This window comes from Salmo trutta, chromosome 17 (assembly GCF_901001165.1).
Source record: "Salmo trutta chromosome 17, fSalTru1.1, whole genome shotgun sequence".
Classification (NCBI taxonomy): Eukaryota; Metazoa; Chordata; class Actinopteri; order Salmoniformes; family Salmonidae; genus Salmo; species Salmo trutta.
The window spans coordinates 54,954,681-54,978,105 of record NC_042973.1 but is presented as its reverse complement, the minus strand read 5'-3'; the positions used below and the strand labels follow the sequence as shown (position 1 = coordinate 54,978,105).

General features: G+C 43.3%; 1 protein-coding gene across 2 annotated transcripts in view; it reads right to left on the bottom strand.

Annotated features, from left to right (window-relative positions):
* The window catches only part of LOC115152436 (reelin), a 292,154-nt gene that overhangs the window by 103,694 nt on the left and 165,035 nt on the right, over nt 1–23,425 (bottom strand). For both annotated transcript variants that reach the window (XM_029697314.1, XM_029697315.1), the window contains exons 5-18: nt 15,451–15,483; nt 15,222–15,300; nt 14,856–14,952; nt 14,183–14,234; nt 5,756–5,861; nt 4,801–5,041; nt 4,361–4,512; nt 2,434–2,585; nt 2,033–2,148; nt 1,579–1,787; nt 1,237–1,365; nt 1,014–1,123; nt 754–820; nt 175–279 (exon numbers count right to left, since the gene is read on the bottom strand). In XM_029697314.1, the coding sequence (XP_029553174.1) occupies nt 175–279; nt 754–820; nt 1,014–1,123; nt 1,237–1,365; nt 1,579–1,787; nt 2,033–2,148; nt 2,434–2,585; nt 4,361–4,512; nt 4,801–5,041; nt 5,756–5,861; nt 14,183–14,234; nt 14,856–14,952; nt 15,222–15,300; nt 15,451–15,483 (1,648 nt within the window). The remainder of the gene's footprint in view (nt 1–174; nt 280–753; nt 821–1,013; nt 1,124–1,236; nt 1,366–1,578; nt 1,788–2,032; nt 2,149–2,433; nt 2,586–4,360; nt 4,513–4,800; nt 5,042–5,755; nt 5,862–14,182; nt 14,235–14,855; nt 14,953–15,221; nt 15,301–15,450; nt 15,484–23,425) is intronic.

Genomic DNA, 23,425 nt, shown 5'->3' with positions numbered 1-23,425 from the left:
AGAATGTTCAGACAATTATAATAGTTTTTTGGCGGGAACAATAGCACATTTTCCAAATAGCACTGAAGCACAGTGCTTAACGTTCAACATGTGTGTGTGTGTATGTGTGTGTGTCTGTCTGTCAGTCCATCCGTCTGACTGTCTATCGTTGAGCACGTTCTCCTTTTAGTTTACCTGTGGTAGGAGGAGAGTCTGGGGGAGGAGAAGCCCTCAGACAGGAAGGCAGAGAATGTCTGGGATGCCAGCTCACACGCTGGACCACTAAACCCTGGGTCACACCTACAGGAGCAGAGGGGCGGGGAGGGAGGGGTATGGGGGGAGAGCGAGAGGAGGGTATGAAGGAAGAGTGGGAGGAGAGGGGGAGGGAAGGGAGGAGGAGAGAGGGACATAAATGTTGGGGGGTTGGAAATATGGGGACAGAAGGAAAAAATATTAGGAAAGGGTGGGATGGAGAGGAAAATTGGGATGAGAGAGGGAGACAAGAAAGCAGGCAGAATAAGAGACAGAAAGAGAGAAAGAAAAGAGACAAAGAAAGAGAAAGGCAAAGTAGAAGAACAGAGAGAAAGAGAGACGGGAATGGAACCAGATACAGAAAATAATACATAGATTAATACATGCAAATAAAAATAGAAATAAAATGATTTGATCACGATCTTAGCTCTAAGACATTTGATGAATCAGCAATAAAAGAGAATGAGAATAATTCATTGAAGATATGATATTGTTCATTCTTCCAATAAGTTCTGTTCTTACTTGCAGCCGGTGCGGGAGCAGTGTCCTCTTCCAGAGCAGAAACGAAGGCAGGATGGACCAATGTACACTGGATATACACACAGATAAGAAATTATATATATATGGACTTTGAAATATAATACCTTTGAAAGATGGTAGTTGGTTTCTTTTTGAGTTTCTAGAAAGTGAATCTTTAAGGGATTTGAACCATTCAACTAAGCATCACTATACCCATGCTCTTATGAGGCAAACAGGACCACGAGTGTGTGTAAGGTTCTCACCATTGTCTATGGCCCACATGTTGCCAGCACCCATGCTACTCTGTCTCCAGCGGAACTGTGTGGTCTCAGTCAAGGCAGCGTTGGGCAGTGGGATGGAGATCCTAGTCCAGCTGTAGATTGGTAGAAACATAGTTTTAAATACAACACTAGTAGTAATTGAATGTATCTCTACGGAGACACACTAATCTGTGTGTGTGTGTGTGTGTGTGTGTGTGGTGCCTACCCGCTGTAGTTGTCTGAGGAGTAGATGGTGCTGTGTGGTAGGTGGGGGCCAGCACACAAATCTGGAAGACACTCTGTGTGGAGCAGCGACCAGGAACGACCGTGATTGGTGGAAAACTCCAGATTCACACTAACAAAGCGATAGAAAAATCTTATCTACACTTCCAAATTATGCAAATATAAATAAATAAAACAAGACAAAAAAGTTTGAAACTTTGCACCCATGGAAATGGACACCTCAATATTGTATCATATCATATTGTAGCGAGGTTCGATCTCTTGACGGAACAGCTAAGGTACTGGGTTGGACCCGGGTTTGAGTCCCAGTCGTATCATATCCTACCTGTTGGTAGGCTGGTAGGACCCACAGCCCAGGTTGATGGAGAACTGTGCTACATGGGTATGTGTGCCAGGAAGGACAGGCAGCAGCTGCATGAAGTCTACTGCCCAGACGTGACGGTTGGCACCGCCATGTGCCCGCTGCTCCAGGCAGAACTGGGTGATGGGGGTCTGGAGGTCTGTGGGCAGGGATACTGACACTACTGACGGAGTCTGGTGGAGAGGGGGGAGGGTGAGGAAAGGAGGGGTGAGTTGAGGAAGAGAGGGAGGGGAGAGGAGAGAGGGAGGGGAGAGGAGATGAAGCACAGTTGAGGAATTAAAAATGGTCCGAGCTGGGTGGAGCAACATATTTTACATTTAGCTAGCTAAACATGAAAAAAGCCATTTGAATTTGCTCAGTTCATAGAGCAGCCTAGTGTAGTAGATGGAGCAGGTCTATGTTATGTGTTTAGTCTCACCCTATAAGAGGAGTATGGCAGGGTATCCAACAGCACAAGGTCTCGTCTCCCCTCTGACCTCCCAAACAAGATGACATCATTCTCATGGGACTCTCCTGGGTCACACTCTCCACCACCTGCAGGGAAACACACAGACAAGCATGCCTTCTTTGCCAGGAAAATATTTGGCTGCAAGCATAAAAGGACTGACAGCTTAGCTAACAGAGAATAAGCCTCTTTTCTCAATGTTTTTAATATTTGTCCGCTCCTTGTCCCTCCCCTTCATCTGCACTGATTGGAAAAGACTTGACAGGTGAAAACAATATGGTGGAAGCTCAACAAGCCAGTACAAAGAAAGCAAAGAGAGGCCAGGTATTTACATCCTTGAGAATGAGTCTGTGTCAGTGGTAGGTGGTTCTTACCCATGGTGAAGTAGAACCGAAGGTTTCCGAAGGAGGTGGTATCCAGGTAGGGAGTACACATCTTCCTCTCTCCATCCCTCTCAAACACCAGGGCCATGCCTGACTCTATCTCCCCACAATGGGTCCCATACACAGCCCCCTCGATGTCCCAGCTACAAACAGAGAGAGAGAAGGGTTAAACACCATGCCTGACTCTATCTCCCTACACTAGGTCCCATTCACAGCCCCCTCAATATCCCACAGAGAGAGAGAGAAGGGTTACATTGGAATAGCAATCCTGTCTCAGAAGTTTCTGTCTCTCCTTCTCAGTACTGATGACATTTCCCTGTGTGTGTGACAGATGGAGTATGGACAGGGAAGTGATACCTGTTCCGATCCTCAGCAGGATCTGCTTGAGCCACGCATGATGCATGAGATATGACACACATACGACAAAAGACAGGTTTCAACTGACATAGACAGGTCCTCTGAACTCAAATACATGATATATTCGACACAATGATCAGAATGAGATAAGCCTTGTGAGTGACAGACACTCAGTTTCCAAGAACCAGGTTAAGGCCAGAATAAAATCACTTCCATGATGATGATGATGATGAAAGAACGCTTTTGATATGTGAAAGGAAATAGCAAGGGAGAGATGAGCTGATGATACTCATACTAACCGTACTATCTGTTATGTGAATTGAGTATATAGTATGCTTATTGGTCATAGTTAGTTGCCACACATTTTCCTCAGAAAACGGGCGTGGCTTCATAACTTCTCAGATTTGAAGAACGAGAGTGGATACAAATTCATTGCTTTAACTAATTATGACAAATGTTGAGAAAATGTTGAACAATGTATTAAAGTAATACCTTTTCAAACAAGTTACATTACACGTTATGTTGGCTGACAATTTGTTAGCTACGCTATCCTTACGAACCGCATAGCATTAGAACAGTATGTACCTGTCTGTTAGCTAGTTACAATGACGGTAAGCCGTCATTGTAAATAAGAATTTGTTCTTAACTGACTTGCCTTGTTAAGTAAAGGTTAAATAAAACACATTCAAACATTTACCAAACGTTAGTTGGCTACTAATACATCGAACTTGCCAGGCAGTATATTAACTATCTGCTATCTAACTAACTACCCAACGTTTATTGGCTTGATTATTTACATCATTACATTCTTAGCTAAGTGGTATAGTCGATCGATTCAATGGCTATCTACTCTGATTTCAGAGCACTCTTGTGCAGAATAACTGATGAACTTATGAACGCACAACACCCGTTAAATATGGCCGGAGTCAGTAAACGTCTGAAAAAAAAAGCATATTTATATTGTTGCCAGCAGCACAGTTACAGTCACCAACCCTCTGGATAACATGAAAACAGCCTAAGCAGCTCTGCTAGAGCGAGTAAAATGGTCAGAGTGGGGTGTTCTCTCATTTGTTTCTGGAAGTAGCTAGCCAACGTTAGCTTGGTTGCTTGACTGCCATTGAACGCCCAGATCAATCCTACTCCTCGGCCAGAGCATCCAGTGTGCGCTCTGAACACTCCGAGAGCGAAACGCTCTGAATTTATGATTGGACAATCTTTCAAAGCTCTGGATTTACGAACGCCCAGCGTGTAATCTGGCACTCCATATTAAATTTACGAACACACCCAAAATCATATATTTTTTTAACTAGGAATATTTTGAACTAACAAGCTAGCAAGAGGTTGCATAGCAACATCATCAACTTCCAGTAGACAGGCCAAGCTCTAGTACACTCAACTAAAACAATACTGATCGTTTCCAGTATACTAAAATGAAGTAATAGTATTTACTGTAGTATGCGGTATATACTCATTAAGTATACAGTATGTTAGTATTGGTATTCGCACACAGCTATGGAGACAGAGAGATGGAGATGATGATGATGACATCATTATGTCTCACTTGGTGGGCAGACTCTCAAAGTCCTCCTCCCAGTAGCTCCGACCCTCCTCTCGGTGGAGGTCAATGTCTCTGGTGGAGGCGAAGGTGTGGCCCACCCCCTCCTCGTTGTTGCCATGGAAATACAGGGTGTTGCCCTCTGACTGACAGGCACGCTGGGAAAGAAGGAAGTGAAATGACACTGTCAAATATCATCAATACAGATATGCAATACCGTATTACTTTACTGTAGGTCTTGTACATGGTGAAGTGTTACACTGTAGAGCCAGGAGTTTTTCTGTGACCACATGACCTGACCGGTAAAAACTCCTGGTCCTAGTAAGTAAGCAACAGTATTTTGGTGAGGGCAACTTGATTACCTTGATTACCTTACCTCGTCTAAAAAGATGGTTTGAAAACTGCCATTAAACAGTTGAAGAAGAAGAGGAAGAAGAACATGGTACCTTGACGGTAGCCCCAGGGAAGAAGAGCCAGTTGGCTGTGTCTGGGGGGTCCAGATTATCTTCCAGTAGGGGGGGTCTGTAAGCAGCGTTGACCAGGAGTACGTTGTCCAGGCCCCAGCATGACTCGTAGCCCTCGGGTCCCTGGGGGGCCTCTTGGGACCAGCGTACACGCACCCCATATCCCCTGGAGTGCACTGGCAGTGGCAGGAGGTGGACTACTGTACTGCTGTTAATTGGAGCTCTGTGGAGGGGATATATGATATATATATAAGCTCAGAATCAGTGTGTTTGTTGTGTGTGTGTATTGTGTGTGTAGAGTGGTGGGAGAGAAGGTGTGTATGTGTGGGGGAGAGAGAGGGAGAGTATGTTTGTGTGTGTGTGTGGGGGGGGGGAGCGAGAGGAGAGCGAGAGGAAGAGCGAGAGGAAGCGAGAGATAGACAGAGGGTGAGAGAGAGAGAGAGAGTGAAAGACGGGGAGAGAGTGTTTCTAAACAACTAGAGAAGAAAAGATTACAGGAAGGGGAAAGGAATGACAAATTGAGAGGGGGAGGTGTGAAAGCGGCAAAAAAGAGAAGAAGAGGACATGGTGTTAATGACAGATGGATGTCTGTGTGAGGAGGGAAGGAAGCAGGAAGAGAAGGGGAGAGAGAGAGAGAGAGAGAGAGAGAGAGAGAGAGAGAGAGAGAGAGAGAGAGAGAGAGAGAGAGAGAGAGAGAGAGAGAGAGAGAGAGAGAGAGGAAGGAAGGAAGGAAGGAAGGAAGGAAGGAAGGAAGGAAGGAAGGAAGGAAGGAAGGAAGGAAGGAAGGAAGGAAGGAAGGAAGGAAGGAAGGAAGGGAGGGAGAAAGAGAGGGAGGGAGTGAGGGAGGGAGGGAGGGAGTGAGGGAGGGGATGTCTGTGTGAATAGGAAAGGGTTGAGGGTGAGAGAGATGATGAAAGAGATAGAGAGAGAGAGACACCTGATCTTCTCCAGGGTGATCCAGTCATTGGAGCCGTTGTTCTTGTTCAGACTGAACGCCACGATGATGCTGGGGTCGGAGTAACTGAACCTACATGTGCCTGAACCTAGAAACACACACACACACACATGCACGCACACACACACACATGCACACAAACACACGCACACACAGATACAGACAGAGGGAAAAGAGTTACATAGTGATACTTCATGAGTGGACAGCTCTGTGTATTAACGCCATGCTAAGGCTGTGTCCCAAATGACACCCTACTATATAATGCACTACTTTTGACCTGAGTGCTATATAGGTCCTGGTTAAAAGTAGTGCACTACATAGAAAACAGGGTGCCATTTGTGAAGCAGCCTAAGCCCCAGAGAGGGGTAGCACACATACAGAATGTAAAATAACAAGTCAGCTGTTTCTGCATCAATTCAAATTCCTCAGAATCAGAATGGCAATGATCCACTGGTGCCCTGAGAGGCCTGTGAGCATCCTCAATAATGTCCTCCCTCCCCTCCTTCCTTCTTTCCTTCCCTCACTCCCTCTCACTTTCCCCTCCCTTCCTCTATCCCCTCACTCCTTCCTCCCTTCCCTTCCTCTTTCCTTCACTCCCCAGCCATGTAGAAATTATACTTTAAATGGTGTTAAATAGAAATGATCTTCTTAGCAGTTGGTGCCCAGGCAGGCGGACAGGCTGATGGAGAGAGGAAAGAAGAGAAGGGGGGAGAGGGGAGAGGAGGGAGTGGTACTGCTGATGCATGCTATAAAGGAGCTTCGGCCCTACTTTACTAAGGGGAGCATGGAGAAGGGAGGAATGAAGGGATAGAGGTGCTAGAGTGCACCCTTCCCAGGGCATTGTGGATGGAGGATAGAGGGGCTAAGATGTCACAGGTCAGAGGTCACTAATGGAGAAAGTGGGCTTATCCCCCGCATCCCAATATCTTCCCCCTCCCCCAACCTCCATAGGGCCTAAACTCGGACCTGTGTGTGTTTCATCATATTTATGAGTACAAACAGGGCCATGCAGACTGACTGGCAGACCGGTAGAGAGAGAAAGAGAGAGAGAGATAGAGAGAGTGTAAGCAAATGAGAAAGGGCGAGAGAGAGAAAGAGAGAGCGAGAGAGAAAGCGAAAGACAGAGGGGGATCGCTGCAGCCTGTTCTCCTGCTCTCCTGTGGGACCATCACAGATGCGTGTAATGGACATGAAAAATATGAAGTGTCTAGAAACTCCATCTGCCTGACACGGGCTGTTGGGTGGCATTCCAGGTCTCACTAAACCGACATTACCATGATAGGAGAAAGAAAGAGAGAGAGGGAGAGACAAGGAGAGAGAGAGAGAGAGAGAGTGAGGAAAGTAGAGAGGAAAAACAACAAAAGCACTCAGTGTGTTGGCTAAAGATATGTAAGACCTCTCTGAGTAGTGTAAGGGTTTTTCATAAACGTTCATTACATAGCGTGTTGCCACAGGAGAATGTCAGGCCATATGTCTGTGAGCTGAAGCAGAAGTGCAGCTGTGTCATGCAGTAAGACAATGAACCAAAACACACAATCAAGTCTACATGATAATGGCTAAAAAGCAACAAATTAGTCCAGACCAATTCCCAATTGAGATGTTGTGGCAGGACTTGAAACGAGCAGTTCATGCTTGAAAATCCCCAAATGTCGATGAGTTACAGCAGGTCTGCATGAAAGAGTGGGCCAAAATTCCTCCACAGCGACGTAAGTTAGTGATCAACAACTACAGGAAGCGTTTGGTTGGAGTCATTGCAGCTAAAGGTGCACAACCAGTTATTGAGTGTAAGGGGGCAATTACTTTTTCACACAGGGGCATTGGGTGTTGTGTAACCCTGTTTATGAAATGAATGCAATAAGTATTTTGTATTTTATTGCAAAAGCTGCAGCTACTCTACCTGGAGTCCACACAAAACATGAAACACGACATAATACAGAACATTAATAGGACAGAACTACATCTTTTTTTTCTTCAAAAGGCACACGTAGCCTACATATCAATACTTACACACAAACTATCTAGGTCAAATAGGTGAGAGGTGTTGTGCCGTGAGGTGTTGCTTTATATGTTTTTTGAAACCAGGTTTGCTTTTCACTTGAGCAATATACAACATGCAGTAATGGCTATGTATAATACTGTACGTTTTTACTGTACGGATTAGGGGACTCTTTCCTTGCTGCACTCGACCACACGACTGGACAATAATGAAGATAAGATAAAACTAGAGCCTGCAGGACTTGCTTTTTGGGGACCATTTAATACCTGCAGTTGAGATAATGTGACACAGGAAGGAAACCTGGGATATGTGGAACTCACACTTCTCTATCTTGACATATAGTTGACTCTGCAGGAGGCATCCCAGTACTTGGCGGACGTGCAGTATGTGTTCCGAAAGGGTCTTGGGGAAGATCAAGATGTCGAGGTAAACAAAGATTAACCTATTGAACATATCCCTCAGGGTGTCAATGACCAATGCTTGAAAGACTGTCGGTGAGTTCAATAATCCGAAGGTCATGACTAAATACTCATAGTTGCCACTTCAGGTGTTAAAGGCAGTCTTCCACTCATCTCCCTCCCTGATTCTCACCAGATTGCAAGCGTTTGCGGATGTCCAGTTTGGTGAAGAATTGGGCCCCTTGGAACAACTCCAGGGGTAGGGGGTCACGATTCTTGATCGCAATCTGGTTCAGCCCTCTGTAATCGATGCAGGGACGCAGGCCTCCATCCTTCAGACACCGAAGACGTAGATGTCAATTAGGTTAGCTCCCTGCATCTCTCTGATTCAGAGGCGCTGGGTAGGAGTTCTATGGCACAGTCGTAAGGATGATGAGGGGGAAGGGTGGCAGCCTGCCTCTTACTGAAGGCCTCCTGGAGATTGAAGTATTCGGGAGGGAGAGCGAAAAGTTCTTGGTCTTCAAGGGATACAGGAGGACACGGCGAGGCTCTTGGTGGGGGTCTTAGACATTTAGTCTGGCAGTCCTTACCCCAGTCTAGTAGGTGTCCCATGGACCAGGAAACTAGTGGGATACGTAGCACTAGCCAGAGGTACCCTAGGATAAGGGGGTTCCCGGGAGCACTGATCAACAGAATACAAAGAGTCTCAGAGTGGTTCACCCCAACCTGCATTAGAACGGGCTTGGTCTGATATTCCATCTGACCGGAGCCAATGGGGCGTCCATCGAGGGCTTGAATCTGCAGAGGAATGGGACATTTTATGCAGGGGATTTGTAATTCTCTGATGAAGTCTTGATCAATAAAATTACCAGTGGCCCCGGAGTCCACAAAAGCTTGAATCTGGATCTTATGGTTGTTCCAGTGGAGGGTTGCAGGTAGCAACAGATGGTGATTGGATGGCTGGGAGATAACAGCTCGTCAGGGTCGCCCCCTGTCCTGGCGAGCTCTGGTTTCTCGTCAGCTCTGGGCAGCTAGCACGGAGATGGCCGAGACCTCCGCAGTAGAGGCCGCAGCATTCGAGCATGCACCAGTTACGCTCCTGTGGGCTCCTCAATGCTGGATTTGGGGGGACTGGGGTGATCAGGAATCCGAAATACTGGGGTGGTGTCAAAATCACGCATTCTCGGAGGAGGTTGTCGATCCTGATTGCCAGCGTTATCATGGACTCGATGTCCTCTCCCAGTTCCCGAGAGGCCAATTCATCCTTGATGGAGTTAGACAACCCCTGGTGGAAAGCAGTGACCAGTGCCTCCGTATTCCAGCCACTCTCGGCGGCGAGGGTGCGGAACTCAATGGCGAAGTCAGCCACTGGTCTGGCCCCTTGGCAGATGTTGAACTGTCGGCTGGCCGCTTCTCGTCCGCCAACTGGGTGGTCGAAGACTCGTAGCAGCTTGGCAGTGAAGGTAATATGGAGTTGCAGGATGGTGGCTGCTGTTCCCACACCGCCATTGCCCAAGCCCGTGCCTTGCCTGAGAGTAGAGAGATTATGTAGGCAATCATTGCACGATCGGTGTGGAATGAGGAGGACTGTAGCTCGAACACCAGAGAGCACTGGGTGAGGAACTCATTGCATCCTCCCGGGTGGCCGTCACACTGCTCGGGGGCTGGGATCTTGGGTTCCCGGTCCAGGTTCCCTGAAGGAACTATGCCGACGCCTGTAGCACTGGGTGATGAGACTTGGCTATTTGCTCCTCCTGGGCTGGGGTTGGACTGTGGTTGGAAGAAATCGGTAAGTGCCCGGAGGGTCCCTGATATTTGGGAGAGTTGTTCTTGCTGCCACCCAATCAGTGCTACTCGTTGGGTTTTATAGCATTCTGGATCTGGGTGATCTCTTCTGGGTCCATGTTGAGGCAGAAGCTTGCTGTGATATGGTGAGGTTGGACACAGGTGCAGAGAAGAGACCAGATGAGGAATCAGTGGTTAAGGATATACATTATACTTTATGAGAAACACTAACAGAAGGATCACAGTAACACTGGGAAAACAACACTAAGTTTCGAAAACTCACTCAGGAGACAAATACACACGGCACACAATTCAAGCTTCAGCAAAGGACAACATAAAACACACCCATTTTACTCCTTGTGTAGTCTTAACATTCTGTATACTCCCCTTGTCCTAAGGGTTAAAAATGACCCGACTTCCCTAAACCCCTAAAAAAAAATCAGCTTCATTTAATTTTAAACCCCAAATCTATTTTGCATGAAGAAACAACCTGTCATTCATTCTTTGTGATTATATGGGTTTTTCCTATTCACAATGCGGAAAGGCTGCATTTAATCAGTGGACACCACTCGTTTTTATTACAACACACCTGTCATAATGGTTTTCTTTACTAAAGTAGAGGTTTACTATTATTATTATTATTATTGCTAAAGGTACTGCATAGGTGTAAACATACATTTTTATCAAGAGATAGCACTTGTATAGCCTAAGAAAGTAGCAGAAATGTGCAGAAAGTAGTATTGCATGCATTTTATTGAGGGAAACAATAACAGTCTTGAACTTATTTGGCAACATAGTGATATATTCTTATATACTGTACAATGAGGATTTCAACTACAAAATACTGCTCATCTTCATTTTTTGAACCATTGCCCCACCCACAAGGTGCATAAACAACAACAATAAATAAGAATAAAATAAGATAATAGATACAAAACAAAAACGCAAAGAACATAAATCAATCTCTCTCCCCCTTGTTGCGAGGAGTACAGGGGGAGCTCAGGCTTGTTCTTTCTAACTGTGCCAACCATGGAGAGCTTTCTCTTCAGGAGTTGCTGGCTGAGTTCAATCAGTAACACACATAATCTCAATTTCTCACTGTGTGTGTGTGGGGGCTGAGTGTGTCACTGGGGGCAGTGTGTGTGTGTGTGTGTGTGTGTGTGTGTGTGTGTGTGTGGTGTACAGCTTTCTTGGAAATATGAACAAAGGCAATGTTTCACTTTTTCTAATGTTGAGGTCACGCTAAGAAAAGTCATCAGATTTCAAGTTGAAAAAAATGTGGGTGGTAATTTTTTACCCTTAAGACAACACAAGGGTTGTTAAAAACCTGTTGGGGCTAGGGGGTAGCATTAAACCCCGAGATGGGATTGCTAGCAAGGCTGGAAATTCAAAACATCAAAAATCTAATAATTTCAATTTCTCAAACAATCAACTATTTTACACCATTTAAAAGATAAACATGTCCTTAATCTAACCACATTGTTCGATTTTCAAAGAGGCTTTACGGCAAAAGCATAAAGTTAGATTATGTTAGGACAGTACATAGCCAAAAAAGTACAAACATCCATTTTCAATTCAAGGTCAGGCGTCACCAAAAGCAGAAACCAGCTAAAATTATGCACTAACCTTTGACAATCTCCATCAGATGACACTCCTAGGACATTATGTTATACAATACATGCATTTTTTGTTCCATCAAGTTCATATTTATATCCAAAAACAGCATTTACAGTCGCGGTGAAATTCTGAATTTTTTTCGCCTCAAATGCTTCCTTGAATTCAGCGTTAGAATTTACAAAATTACTATTCGAAAACATTGGTAAATTATAATATTGTCATTCAAAGAATAATATATTATCATCTCGTAAATGCTACCGCATTGCCAGATCTCAAAATAACTTTACTGGGAAATCACATTTTGCAATAAACGGGGTACAATGCTAAGAACAATAGGCTAGGCTATACAGTTAGCATCATCTAATATCGATAATGAAATTGTTAATATCCCCTTACCTTTGATTATCTCCATCAGAAGGCACTTCCAGGAATCCCAGGTCCAGAACAAATGTTGTTTCTTTCGACAAAGTTCATAATTGATGTCCAAATAACTCCAAGTTGTTAGCGCTTTGGTAGGCTACTAAAAAGTAGGGGGGGTGGGGGGAAGTCACGACGTAAAGTAAAAAAAATAATCTATTTACGTTCGTTCAAACATGTCAAACGTTGTTTAGCATCAATCTTTAGAGCCATTTTTAATGTGAAACATCAGTAATGTTTCAACCCGACCTCTCCTGTGTCTTGAAAAACGTTTTTGAAAAACGTCTCGCCTGACATGAACTCACATGCATGCGCAGGTGCGGCCAATAATGAAGTGACGACATCCCAGGGAGGTCAACTTCTCTTCCTTGTCATCCGGTCTCTGTTCATCATAGACGCTCCAAACAACTTTATAAAGATCGTTGACATCTAGTGGAAGCCGTAGGAAGTGCGAAATGAATCCTTTCTCACTGTGTTATCTATTAACAATGACTCAAAAAAAATAGTACAGCCACAAAATTCTTATTTTTTTCTCAGGTTTTTGCCTGCCACATGAGTTTTGTTATACTTACAGACACCATTCAAACAGTTTTAGAAAATTCAGAGTGTTTTCTATCCACATCTGGTAATAATATGCATATCCTAGCTTCTGAGTTGGTGTAGGAGGCAGTTAAAAATGGGCACATATTTTTTTCAAAATTCTCAATACTGCCCCCTAGCCCCAACAGGATATTATTAACAGGGAAATCATAATGAGTAAATAACAGACTGCAACCCTTTGTTAAGGGTTTCAGTTACTTCATTAGCTTTGGTTACTGATGTGTATATTTTTGAATCATCAGCATACATGAACACACATGCTTTGTTTAATGCCATTGACAGGTCATTGGTAAAAATAGAAAAGAGTAGAGGGCCTAGAGGGCTACCCTGCGGTACACCACACTTTACATATTTGACTTTAGAAAAGCTTCCATTAAAGAAAACACTTTGAGATCTATAAGATAGATAGCTCTCAATCCACGATATGACAGAGGTTGAAAAGCCATAACACATACGTTTATTCAACAACAGGTTAAGGTCAATGATTTCAAAGGCTGCACTGAACTCTAACAGTACAGTTCCAAAAATCGTATTATTATCCATCTCTTTCAACCAATCATCAGTAATTTATGTCAGTGCAATACATATTGATTTCCCTTCTCTATAAGGATGCTGAAAGTCTGTTGTTAATTTGTTTACAGGGAAATAGCATTGTATTTGGTCAAAATAATTTTTTCTAACAGTTTGCTAAGAGCTTTTCCCTCACTTTGTCTTCAGACTCTGTCCAGGTCTCATGTGGAGATTCTGCAATTCTGTCCACAACCATGTTATTCCGCTTTGATTGTCCCTTGAGATTTATCCATCATTGTTGTCATGGATTCATACACAGAACTGATGTCCTCTCTCAATGACTTACAGATTGCTGTCATCTTGCCATTCTCCTGTTTCAACTCAATCAGCTGATCCTGGGAGAACTGCAAGCTGTTCTTCCGGTCCTGGAACTCTCTAGTCAGGTCGTCCATTCTTTTATTAGTTGAATCCACAAGTATTTGGACAAAACACTTGAAGCTATTTTCTTGTTGTTGTAACAACTGCTCTTTTTGTTAATTTAAAAGATCTTTCACCTGTGATAGAGGACACCACTATCCTCAACTGTACTCCTGTCACCTTTGGTCTCTATCATGGTTTCTAGCAACGTAGGTTATGTTGTTACTCCAGACAGGTAGGGAACATAGTGTCTGAAGCCATTTTGTTGTCTTGCATCTTTCTGGTTTTAATTTTGTTTCATAATGACAAAGTATTACGAGAAGACCATTTCTGTGATTTGCACAATTTTCTGTAATTCAACATGATTGTAATATTTAAATCGTAAAAACAGCAGTGATCTAGACAGCCACAAACCCGGGACAATCGGCATTCCCAGCCACAATGGCTAACCGCGTCGCGGGATGCGTTCAAGCCCTCAAGAAAGAATGCAATTGTTGTGTTATTTGTTCACTCAGATTCCCTTGATCTAATATTAGGTTTTGATTGAAGATCTGATAACATTCAGTATCAAAAATATGCAAAAATAGAGAAAATCTGAAAGCGGCAAATACTTTTTCACGGCACTGTAAAATGATATGAGTGATTGCATATATTATGTTTTTTACTCACCGAGAGCAAACTGCAGGACAGAGGCTGTGGTGGTGTTGAGAGGTACAGTGGTCTTGAGGAGAGAGTGTACATATATCACAGGTTAGAGGATAAAGGCAGTGGGGCTTAATTAAAAGTGTTCTTAAAAGCTGGGGAATGGGGCTACAGATATCTAATCACAATACAATTCCTAGATGGAGCTAATGATGCAAGGGCTTTCGTCAGTGTGTGTTTGTGTGTTCTGTGTGTCTGTGCTCTGTGTGTGTGTGTGTGTGTTCTGTGTGGGGAATGCATCATTGTGTGTACTGCTCTTGACTGAACTAGTGCCAGGCAGCTGCATGAAACACTTGGAAGGCTGACAGACACTCTGTAAAAGCTTATTATCAGAGTAAGCAAATAGAATCAAGACACACTAAACACAGTCGTTCGCTGTCTCTCATATGGTGCAACAGGGAAATAGTGGCAGTTAACGTGATTATTATCAGATACGTGGAAGCATTCTAGTGTCTTTATGGTTCTGGTATGATCTGATATGTTGTAGGTTGTAGTATTATGTGGTTGTGGTTGTGTTCATTAATAGTGTGGTTGTGGTTCTACTATGATTGTGATAAATTAGGTGGTTGAGGTCGTAGTGTGGTTGTAATTATGGATAGAGGAGTGGTTGAGTTTGTGGTTGTATTGCGGTCATAGTTACCAGTTCTCTCTCTCTGAAGGGCTCACAGAAGGTGACAGCTCTGCCATGCATCAGAACCCCACACTGCTCTCCTACCTCACAGTTACTACACTCTGACCTGGGGGGAGCAAGATAAAGAGATGGATGAAGAGAGTACATTAGAAGATAATTTATGCAGGTTTAGATATGAATAAAATGCCTTACTGTAGTTTTTGTAACACATTTTTGTCTTCTTCAATTGCACAGTGTGACAAAATTACACAAAAGGTATGCTATAGTAGTCATTTTTGTGACAACTGCTGATGAAAAAATGACTTTATAAAATACATTTGATTGATTGATTGATTGATTGATTGATTGATTGATGAATTGATTGATGTAACCTACCAAATGCTGGGGTCCAGCTCTCCCTGCAGGTTGGAGTCAAAGTCATCACGGAGCACCGCATGGTTCCCATGGATCTCAGCTACACACAGAACAAACAACAACCAAGGTTAGGAGATAAAAACATGACAGGGAAGGGTCCAATATTAATAACATCAAAGTTGTTGATGTTGGTATGACCACATAAGACTGAGTTGATAGCATTTAAAAATGTTTTAAAAAATGCACTCACCAAGACTGGGTCTCAATGGCGATTCCGTAGGTGCTGAAACAGAGAGAAGAAGATGCATCACTAACCCTGCATCTTGTTTCCCTACTCTGACAGACATTGCCATTGGCCAGAGAGAGACCAGAGATAGTAGAGAATAGGCCAGTCCTAATGTCCCTCCTGTCTCAGACATTCTCATATGTGCTGGCATGTCACAACTGCTAATATAGTCAGAGTGATCAGAGTGTCATCTGTGATGTGTGCCAGGCCTAGCTAGCCGTCCCTCTGTTTTGGACAAGAACCAAGAAGCAGGAGAGAGCATGTTAACACATCACATCACTGGAAGACAGCCAAACTGAGCAGCGACAAGACAGAATACACTTCAATCAACTTCGAAGCAAAAATAGCTTTCTGTGGCTGAGGCTCCAGTATTTGCTGTTCCAGTGCGTGCCCTCCCTGACTGAAGATAATAGGGCTGGGTCTCCTGTTGGACGTCCAGTACTGATGTTTATTCCTGATGTTAATGAAGTAATGAAAGTCCACTTGGACCTGATAAATAGTTCAACACCAATTAACATCCCTCCCTCCCCTGAGGCCCATGCCTCTTAATATGTTGCCAAGCCAACACATCACAACGCTACTGCAAACTCTTTCATGAGTGCTCTGAGAGACAGGCAGATGGAGGAAGAGAATCGGAGGAAGAGAATCAAAGGAAGAGATTAGGGTGAGTTTGACTCAGTGAACCAAAATAGAGTATGATGTTATACAGTGCAATGTGAGAGTACACTGATACATTTCTCACCGGATTGATAAGAAGGGACTTTGAAATCCACAAATCTCAATTCCCTTCAGATTTTTTTCTCTTTATTTAACTAGGCAAGTCAGTTAAGAACAAATTCTTATTTTCAATGACAGCCTAGGAACAGTGGGTTAACTGCCTTGTTCAGGGGCAGAATGACACATTTGTGCCTTGTCAGCTCGGGGATTCGATCTTGCAACCTGTTGGTTACTAGTTCAACTCTCTAACCACTAGGCTACCTGCCACCCCAATACATTGTGACTTTTTCCAGAAAAAAAAAGAAAAAGGAGCACTCAATGATCAGAAGTTCATTGCAGACATCTGAGGTAAGATGTTTTACTCTACTTTTCACTATTTCTGTCAGTACCCTTTATCAGTACTATGCACAATGGCATTGACCCCAATGAGTTAGGGAACCCTTCCCTTTCAGTCCTATTCAAGGTGGCTAGATCACTATCTTCTTTAAAATATAATTCTTTTAAGCAGAAAAGAAGAGTAGGATAATCTTCCACTGTGTTCTCCAGCCAGGATCAGCCTGCATATCTGATAAAAAAACAATCCTTTAGTCCAGATAAGATCCCCACTTCTCATCCCCAACTTCCAAGAAACTTCCAGGTGATTTCAATGGCTTTTAACTTAACCCAAATCATACACGGCTCCCTAAAGCTCCTCCAAGAGGGAGGGAGATCCCTCTTCCCCCAAAAACCCATCCATAAACAATGGAACCCAAACCAGGAATATTACTAACATGGCTGACTATTAAAAACTAAACAAAAGTCTTTCTATAGTCCAAACCCACCCTGCTCTACTCCCTTCAAGCAGGCCTCATTTCTCCACATTGGATCCTAATACTGGGCTTTATTAGCTAACTGGATTTGCCATTCAGCCATTCAAAGGGGGATTGGTGTGGTGGAACTTTAGTTTAGTGCTGACTGTAAAGTAAATTTTTGGGTAGTCTTAGTGTTCTGTTTGAGAGGGCTGAGAAGAGGGGGTTCAGGGACAGTGATAGCGACTGTTTTTGTGCATGTGTCTGTGTGTGTGTCTGTATGTGTATATGTACTGGTAGGCGACTGACGTGGAGTTCCACGACTGGATATTTGGCTCCGTGGTGAAGCCCATTAAAAGCAGATCAAAGGGCCTCTCTCTCTGGCTCCTGATGATTCAAAACATGTTTAGAGGGATCCATCAAACCCCAGCCCCCCTTACTCTCACTCTCCCTTCTCGCTAATCATTAGCATTTTAATAAAACATAATGAAGGGAAAATGTTGTAATCTATCTACGTATGTGCATTAATAATTGTGCAGTCTATCTTTGTGTACTAATCATCCCCCTCATTCCTAATTGGCATTCATCACTCCTCACCTCTCCACCTGATAGCTGATGTGTGGTGAGTGTTCTGGCACAAAATGGATGCCGTACGTCACCCAGGTGGGTGCCACACATTGGTGGTGGAGGAGGTGAGTTGCCCCCTTACTATGTAAAGTGCGTTGAGTACCTCTGTAGAAACGCGCTATATAAAACCAATCCATTATTAGTATTATTAGAAATACACAGTGGTGTTAAGTACTTAAAGTAAAAATACTTTAAAGTACTACTTAAGTAGTTTTTGGGGGGTCTCTACTTTACTATTTATATTTTTCACAACTTATACTTTTACTCCACTACATTCCTAAATAGAATATTGTACTTTTAACTCCTTACATTTTCCCTGACACCAAAAAGTACTCGTTACATTTTGATTGTTTAGCAGGACAGGAAAATTGTCGAATTCACGTACTTATCAAGAGAACATGCCTGGTCATCCCTACTGCCTCTGATCTAGCTAAACACAAAAGCTTTGCTTGTAAATGATGTCTGAGTGTTGAACTGTGCCCTGGCTATCCGTAAATGATAAAAAAATCAAGAACATCAAGTCGTCTGGTTTGCTTAATATAAGAAATGTTTAATGATTCATACTTTTACTTTAGATACTTAAGTACATTTCAAACCAAATACTTTTAGGATTTTACTTGGTGACTTTCACTTGAGTCATTTTCTTTGAAGGTATCGTTACTTTTACACAAGTATGAAAATTGGGTTCTTTTTCCACCACTGGAAATACATACGTATTTAACCTACGTATAAACATTAGGAATATCCACATCTCCTCTCTGTACACTGATGGACAGCTTTAGGCCTTCTGTGACGTGCCCTCCTTCTCTCCATTTGTCTTGTCTCTAACAAGCACTCCCTCTACAACTCTTTCTAAAGATAGAGGTCTCTCTCTCTCTCTCTCTCTCTCTGCGCAGACAGTAGCCTCATTTCCCTCAGATTAATCCTCCTCTCACTTTCTTAAAGACTTCACTTACAGCCTCCTCTATTATGGGCTCATCTCTGCTAATGTCTGTATCTCCCCGGCTTACACACGCGCAGGAACAACATACACACACAAGCAAGACACACACAACGGCCAGAGCTTACACTGGGTGAAACGTTTTCAATCAGCACCAACCCTATCTGCCTCATACATACTGACTCACTTCACGGTGTATGGGTATGCAAGACTGAGCTGTATGTTTGAAGTTGAGTCGTTGAGGTCTAATTGGCTGTTGCAATTACTGACTCACCAGGACACAGGATGCAGGATGTTGTTGCTGTGTGTGTTGTTTCTGTGTGTGTGTGTGTGTGTGTGCATGCGTGCATGCATGAGAGAGAGTGTGTGTTTCTCCAGTAAAGACGACACATATTTAACACCTTTTTTGTTTGCTCAAAACTAAGGTAAATAGTACTTCACTCAGACATCTTTATGTGGGCATCAATGGCCATAATTATGATGTTATAAGACAATACTTAATTTCCTAATTAATGGTGCAGATAAAAGTGTGAAGCAATACACCAATGTAATTTGTTTGTTGATAGGCTGTCTGAGTTTTGTCTTGATATGTTTTGTGTCTTGGCATCTTTTGTATCAAGTTTGTGCAATAGTCTGAACTTCCCTGTTTGCAAGAGTTTGTGTTTGCATGCAAATTACAAAATTAGAATACAATGGCTGGGTGAGTGGGTGTGTATCATCTTTGTCTATCTCTGGCTTAGGGTTGCTTCCTGTAGCACCTGTCTATGGTCATACATCTCTGGTGAGATAGGGGCGGGCCAAGGAGGGTCAGTCCCTACAGCATTCATCACCATAACAACCTCCCTGTCACGTTGAAGGATATTATTATGGGGTGATGGTAGAGGAGGTGGGAGGGAGTCACTAAAGCCTCTCCTGTCATCAACACGAACACAGGAAAATAAGGGAGGGAAAGGAGGGAGGAGAGAAGATAGCTAGAAGTGAGAAGAGAGAAAGATCTCAAGGTCCAGTGCAATGAGAACGATGAGGGATGGCTGGGGACAGTGTCTGTATGGGGGACGTGTTTTAGGCCACCCATCCCGCCTGTCATCTCCCTGTCCCCCTGCCTGTCGTGGCTGTGATCATCCATCCCTCAGGGAGCTGTGTCCTGCCCTGCCTGATCCTGAGTTATATGGTTCATTGATAATCCATCTGAGGCTAAGCCCTGCTCTCTCCCCTCTGCCAGGCTCCGCCAGGTCCATAAACAACTGATTTATCCCCGTGGAGGAAATTAAAGGCACTGGCAACACCAGGCAGGGAGCAAGGCTAGGAGCCTAGGCTGTCACCAGATAGGGAGGCTTGATGGACTGCCCACCTAGACACACTCCACCGACACACCAGCTCCACCTCAGGCACCCCGCCCTCACACCCTGGCTTCCTCCTCAGCCACCCAGCACCCAGCCCGTCCTCACTCTCCTGAGCCCTCTCTCTGGTTCTCCACACTTGGACTCAACTGCTCTCTTTATGTCCACTCACTATAAGAGAGAGTAATAGTACTCCATTGGAAGTCCTGTCATCCGTCATAGGGTCTCATTAGTCGTACCCTTAAAGCAGCAATCAGCAATAGAAACAACAACAAAATGTTTTTCCCTGTTTCGGTAAAAAGCTGAGGGATGGAGAAATGTAACCACTCTCAAAATCATAGATCTATGGATGCAAGGACTGACCATCCATATTTAATAAACATTGGACTAAAACAAGCTGGGGTACGACAGTTGAACTACGGTTCTGATGGGGTACGACAGTTGAACTACGGTTCTGATGGGGTACAACAGTTGAACTACAGTTCTGATGGGGTACAAAAGTTGAACTAAGCTCATGAGGCATTTACCAGTTATATTCCTCAAGAATCAATGGGCACACATCATTAATGTATAAATTCAAAAATGGATGTAGCAACTGCTTATTGCTCCTTTAATAAATATTCTTATGGCTTGGGGGCGCTATTTTCACATCTGGATGAAAAGTGTGCCCAAAGTATACTGCCTGCTCCTCAGGCCCAGAAGCTAGGATATGCATGTAATTGATAGGTTCGGATAGAAAGCACTTGAAGGTTTCTAAAACTGTTTGAATGATGTCTGTGAGTATAACAGAACTTATTTAGCAGGCGAAATCCCGAGGACAAACCATCCAGGATTCTTTTTTTTTTAGGTCACTCTCTTTTCAATGGAGTTTCATTGAGAATCCATAATTCTAAGGCAGTTGCTTGCAGTTCCTATCGCTTCCACTCGATGTCAACAGTCTTTAGAAATTGGTTGATGTTTTTCCTTTGTGTAATGAAGAAGTAGCCCTGTTCAGAACGAGGCTCGAGGGAAGTGTACTGTTTGATAGAGGCGCGTGACCTGAAAAGCACACTCCACTTTGTTTTCCTCCGGTATTGAACGCAGTTTATCCCGTCTTAAATTTTATCGACTATTTACGTAAAAAAATACCTAAAGTAGTATTAGGAAAGTTGTTTAAAGTGTTTGGACAAAGATTACAGGTAACTTGAGATATTCTGTAGCCATGTTGCGTGAGTTGGAACCAGTGTTTTTCTGGCTCAAACGTGCCAAATAAATGGACATTTTGGATATATAACGACAGAATTAATCAAACAAAAGGACCATGTGTGATGTGTGATGTTTATGGGACATATTGGAGTGCCAACAGAAGAAGCTCGTCAAAGGTAAGGCATGAATTATAGCGTTATTTCTGAGTTTTGTGTCGCGCCTGGCAGGATGAAATATATTGTCTGTGTTGTTTGATGGGGTGCTGTCCTCACATAATAGCATTGTTTGCTTTCGCCGTAAAGCCTATTTGAAATCTGACACTGTGGCTAGATTAACAAGAAGTTCAGCTTTAATTTGGTGTATTGCACTTGTGAATGTATGAAAGTTAAATATTTGTAATAATTTTTTATTTTTTATTTGGCGCTCTGCCATTTCACCGGATGTTGTCAAATCAATCCCGTTAACTGGATTTGAGCCATAAGAAATGTAATCCTTAAGAGTTGATTGACACACCCATGTGTAATAAAAAAAATAAAAAACATTCAAATCCGTCAGTTTTTTCTCGTCAGTAAAATAGGTTGCTGTACAGGACACATTTCAGCACATACCTTTGCGTCCTTCACTGAAAACAATTATTGAGACTCCAGGTACTATGAAAACTATTTTGGAATACCAGCAACATAGATGGGTGCACTGCAGGGCTACCATGATGGATAGCTGTATAAACACCATCCCCTCTTCTCCACAGAGCTGTCCATCCCCCTCGTGCTTTATACTTTAGCTGGATTGAGCTAAATCAGGGTCAAACAGAGTGATTCTTGATAGTCTTGAACAAATCTACTTTGAAACAAAAGTATACACCTCACACACATGGTTATGGGCAAAAAAAATGAACACCTGTACCATGTCAGATGTGTGAAAAAGTATTGTGTGCTATAAACATTTTTTGCCCCCTTTTTAATTTTCTAAATATTTGCATAATTTTTCCATACGCAAATAAAAGCTGGTTTCTCTCAAATGTTGTGCACAAATTTGTTTACTTCCCTGTTTGAGAGCATTTCTCCTTTGCCAAGATAATCCATCCACCTCACAGGAGTGGCATATCAAGAAGAGGATTCAACAGCATACACAGGTACACCTTGTTCTGAGAAAAATAAAATGGGCAATTCTATCACACAATATGATGTCACTGTTTTGAGGGAGCTTGCAATTGGTATGCTGACTGCAGGAATGTCCACCAGAGCTTTTGCCAGATAATTGAATGTTAATTTCTCTACCATAAGCCGCCTCCAACGTTGTTTTAGAGAATTTGGCAGTACGTCCAACCGGCCTGACAACCTCAGACCACGGGTAACCGTGCCAGCCGAGGACCTCCACAACCGTCTTCTTCACCAGCTGAGACCAGCCACCCGGACAGCTGATGAAACTGTGGGTTTGCACAACTGAAAAATGTCTGTACAAACTGATGATCTTGAAGCTGAGGATCTTGACCTAACTGCAGTTCGGCCTCGTAACCAACTTCAGTGGGCAAATGCTCACCTTCGATGTCCACTGGCATGTTGGAGAAGTGTGCTCTTCACAGATGAATCCCGGTTTCAACTGTACCGGGCAGATAGCAGACAGGATTTATGGTGTCATTTGGGAGAGTGATTTGCTGATGTCAACCTTGTGAACAGAGTGCCCAATGGTGGCAGTGGGGCTTTGGTATGGAACATTTCCCAGTTCTTTAATTTCCTGCATACTCACCAGACATATCACCCATTGAGCATGTTCTGGATTGATGTGTACGACAGTATTTTCCAGTTTCCGCCAATATCCAGCAACTTCACACAGCCATTGAAGAGGAGTTGGACAACATTCCACAGGCCACAATCAACAGTCTGATCAACTCTAAGGGGGATGTCACGCTGCATTAGGCAAATGGTGTTCACACCAGATACTGACTTGTTTTCTGATCCACGCCCCTACTTAAGGTAACTGTCACCAACAGATGCATGTCTGTTTTCCCAGTCATGTGAAATCCATAGATTAGGGCCTAAGGAACTTATTTCAATTGACAGATTTCCTTAGTGAAATATTTGAAATTGTTGTATGTTGCATTTATATATATATTTTCAGTGCAATTCATAGGGAATAATGTTTTCAAGTGGCTGTCCTATATCTAGGAGACATAAGAAAGCTCAGGAAATATTTAAGTTTTTTGGACACATATTTAAAACCTTTTTTTGTTGACACAAATCAACCTCCATACTTCCATTAACTAGTCCCGTGACACTTGTGGGGAGAACACCATCACGTTTGTGAGAGTCTCATCTTTCAATAGAGTGGTGTATTTGTTAGTA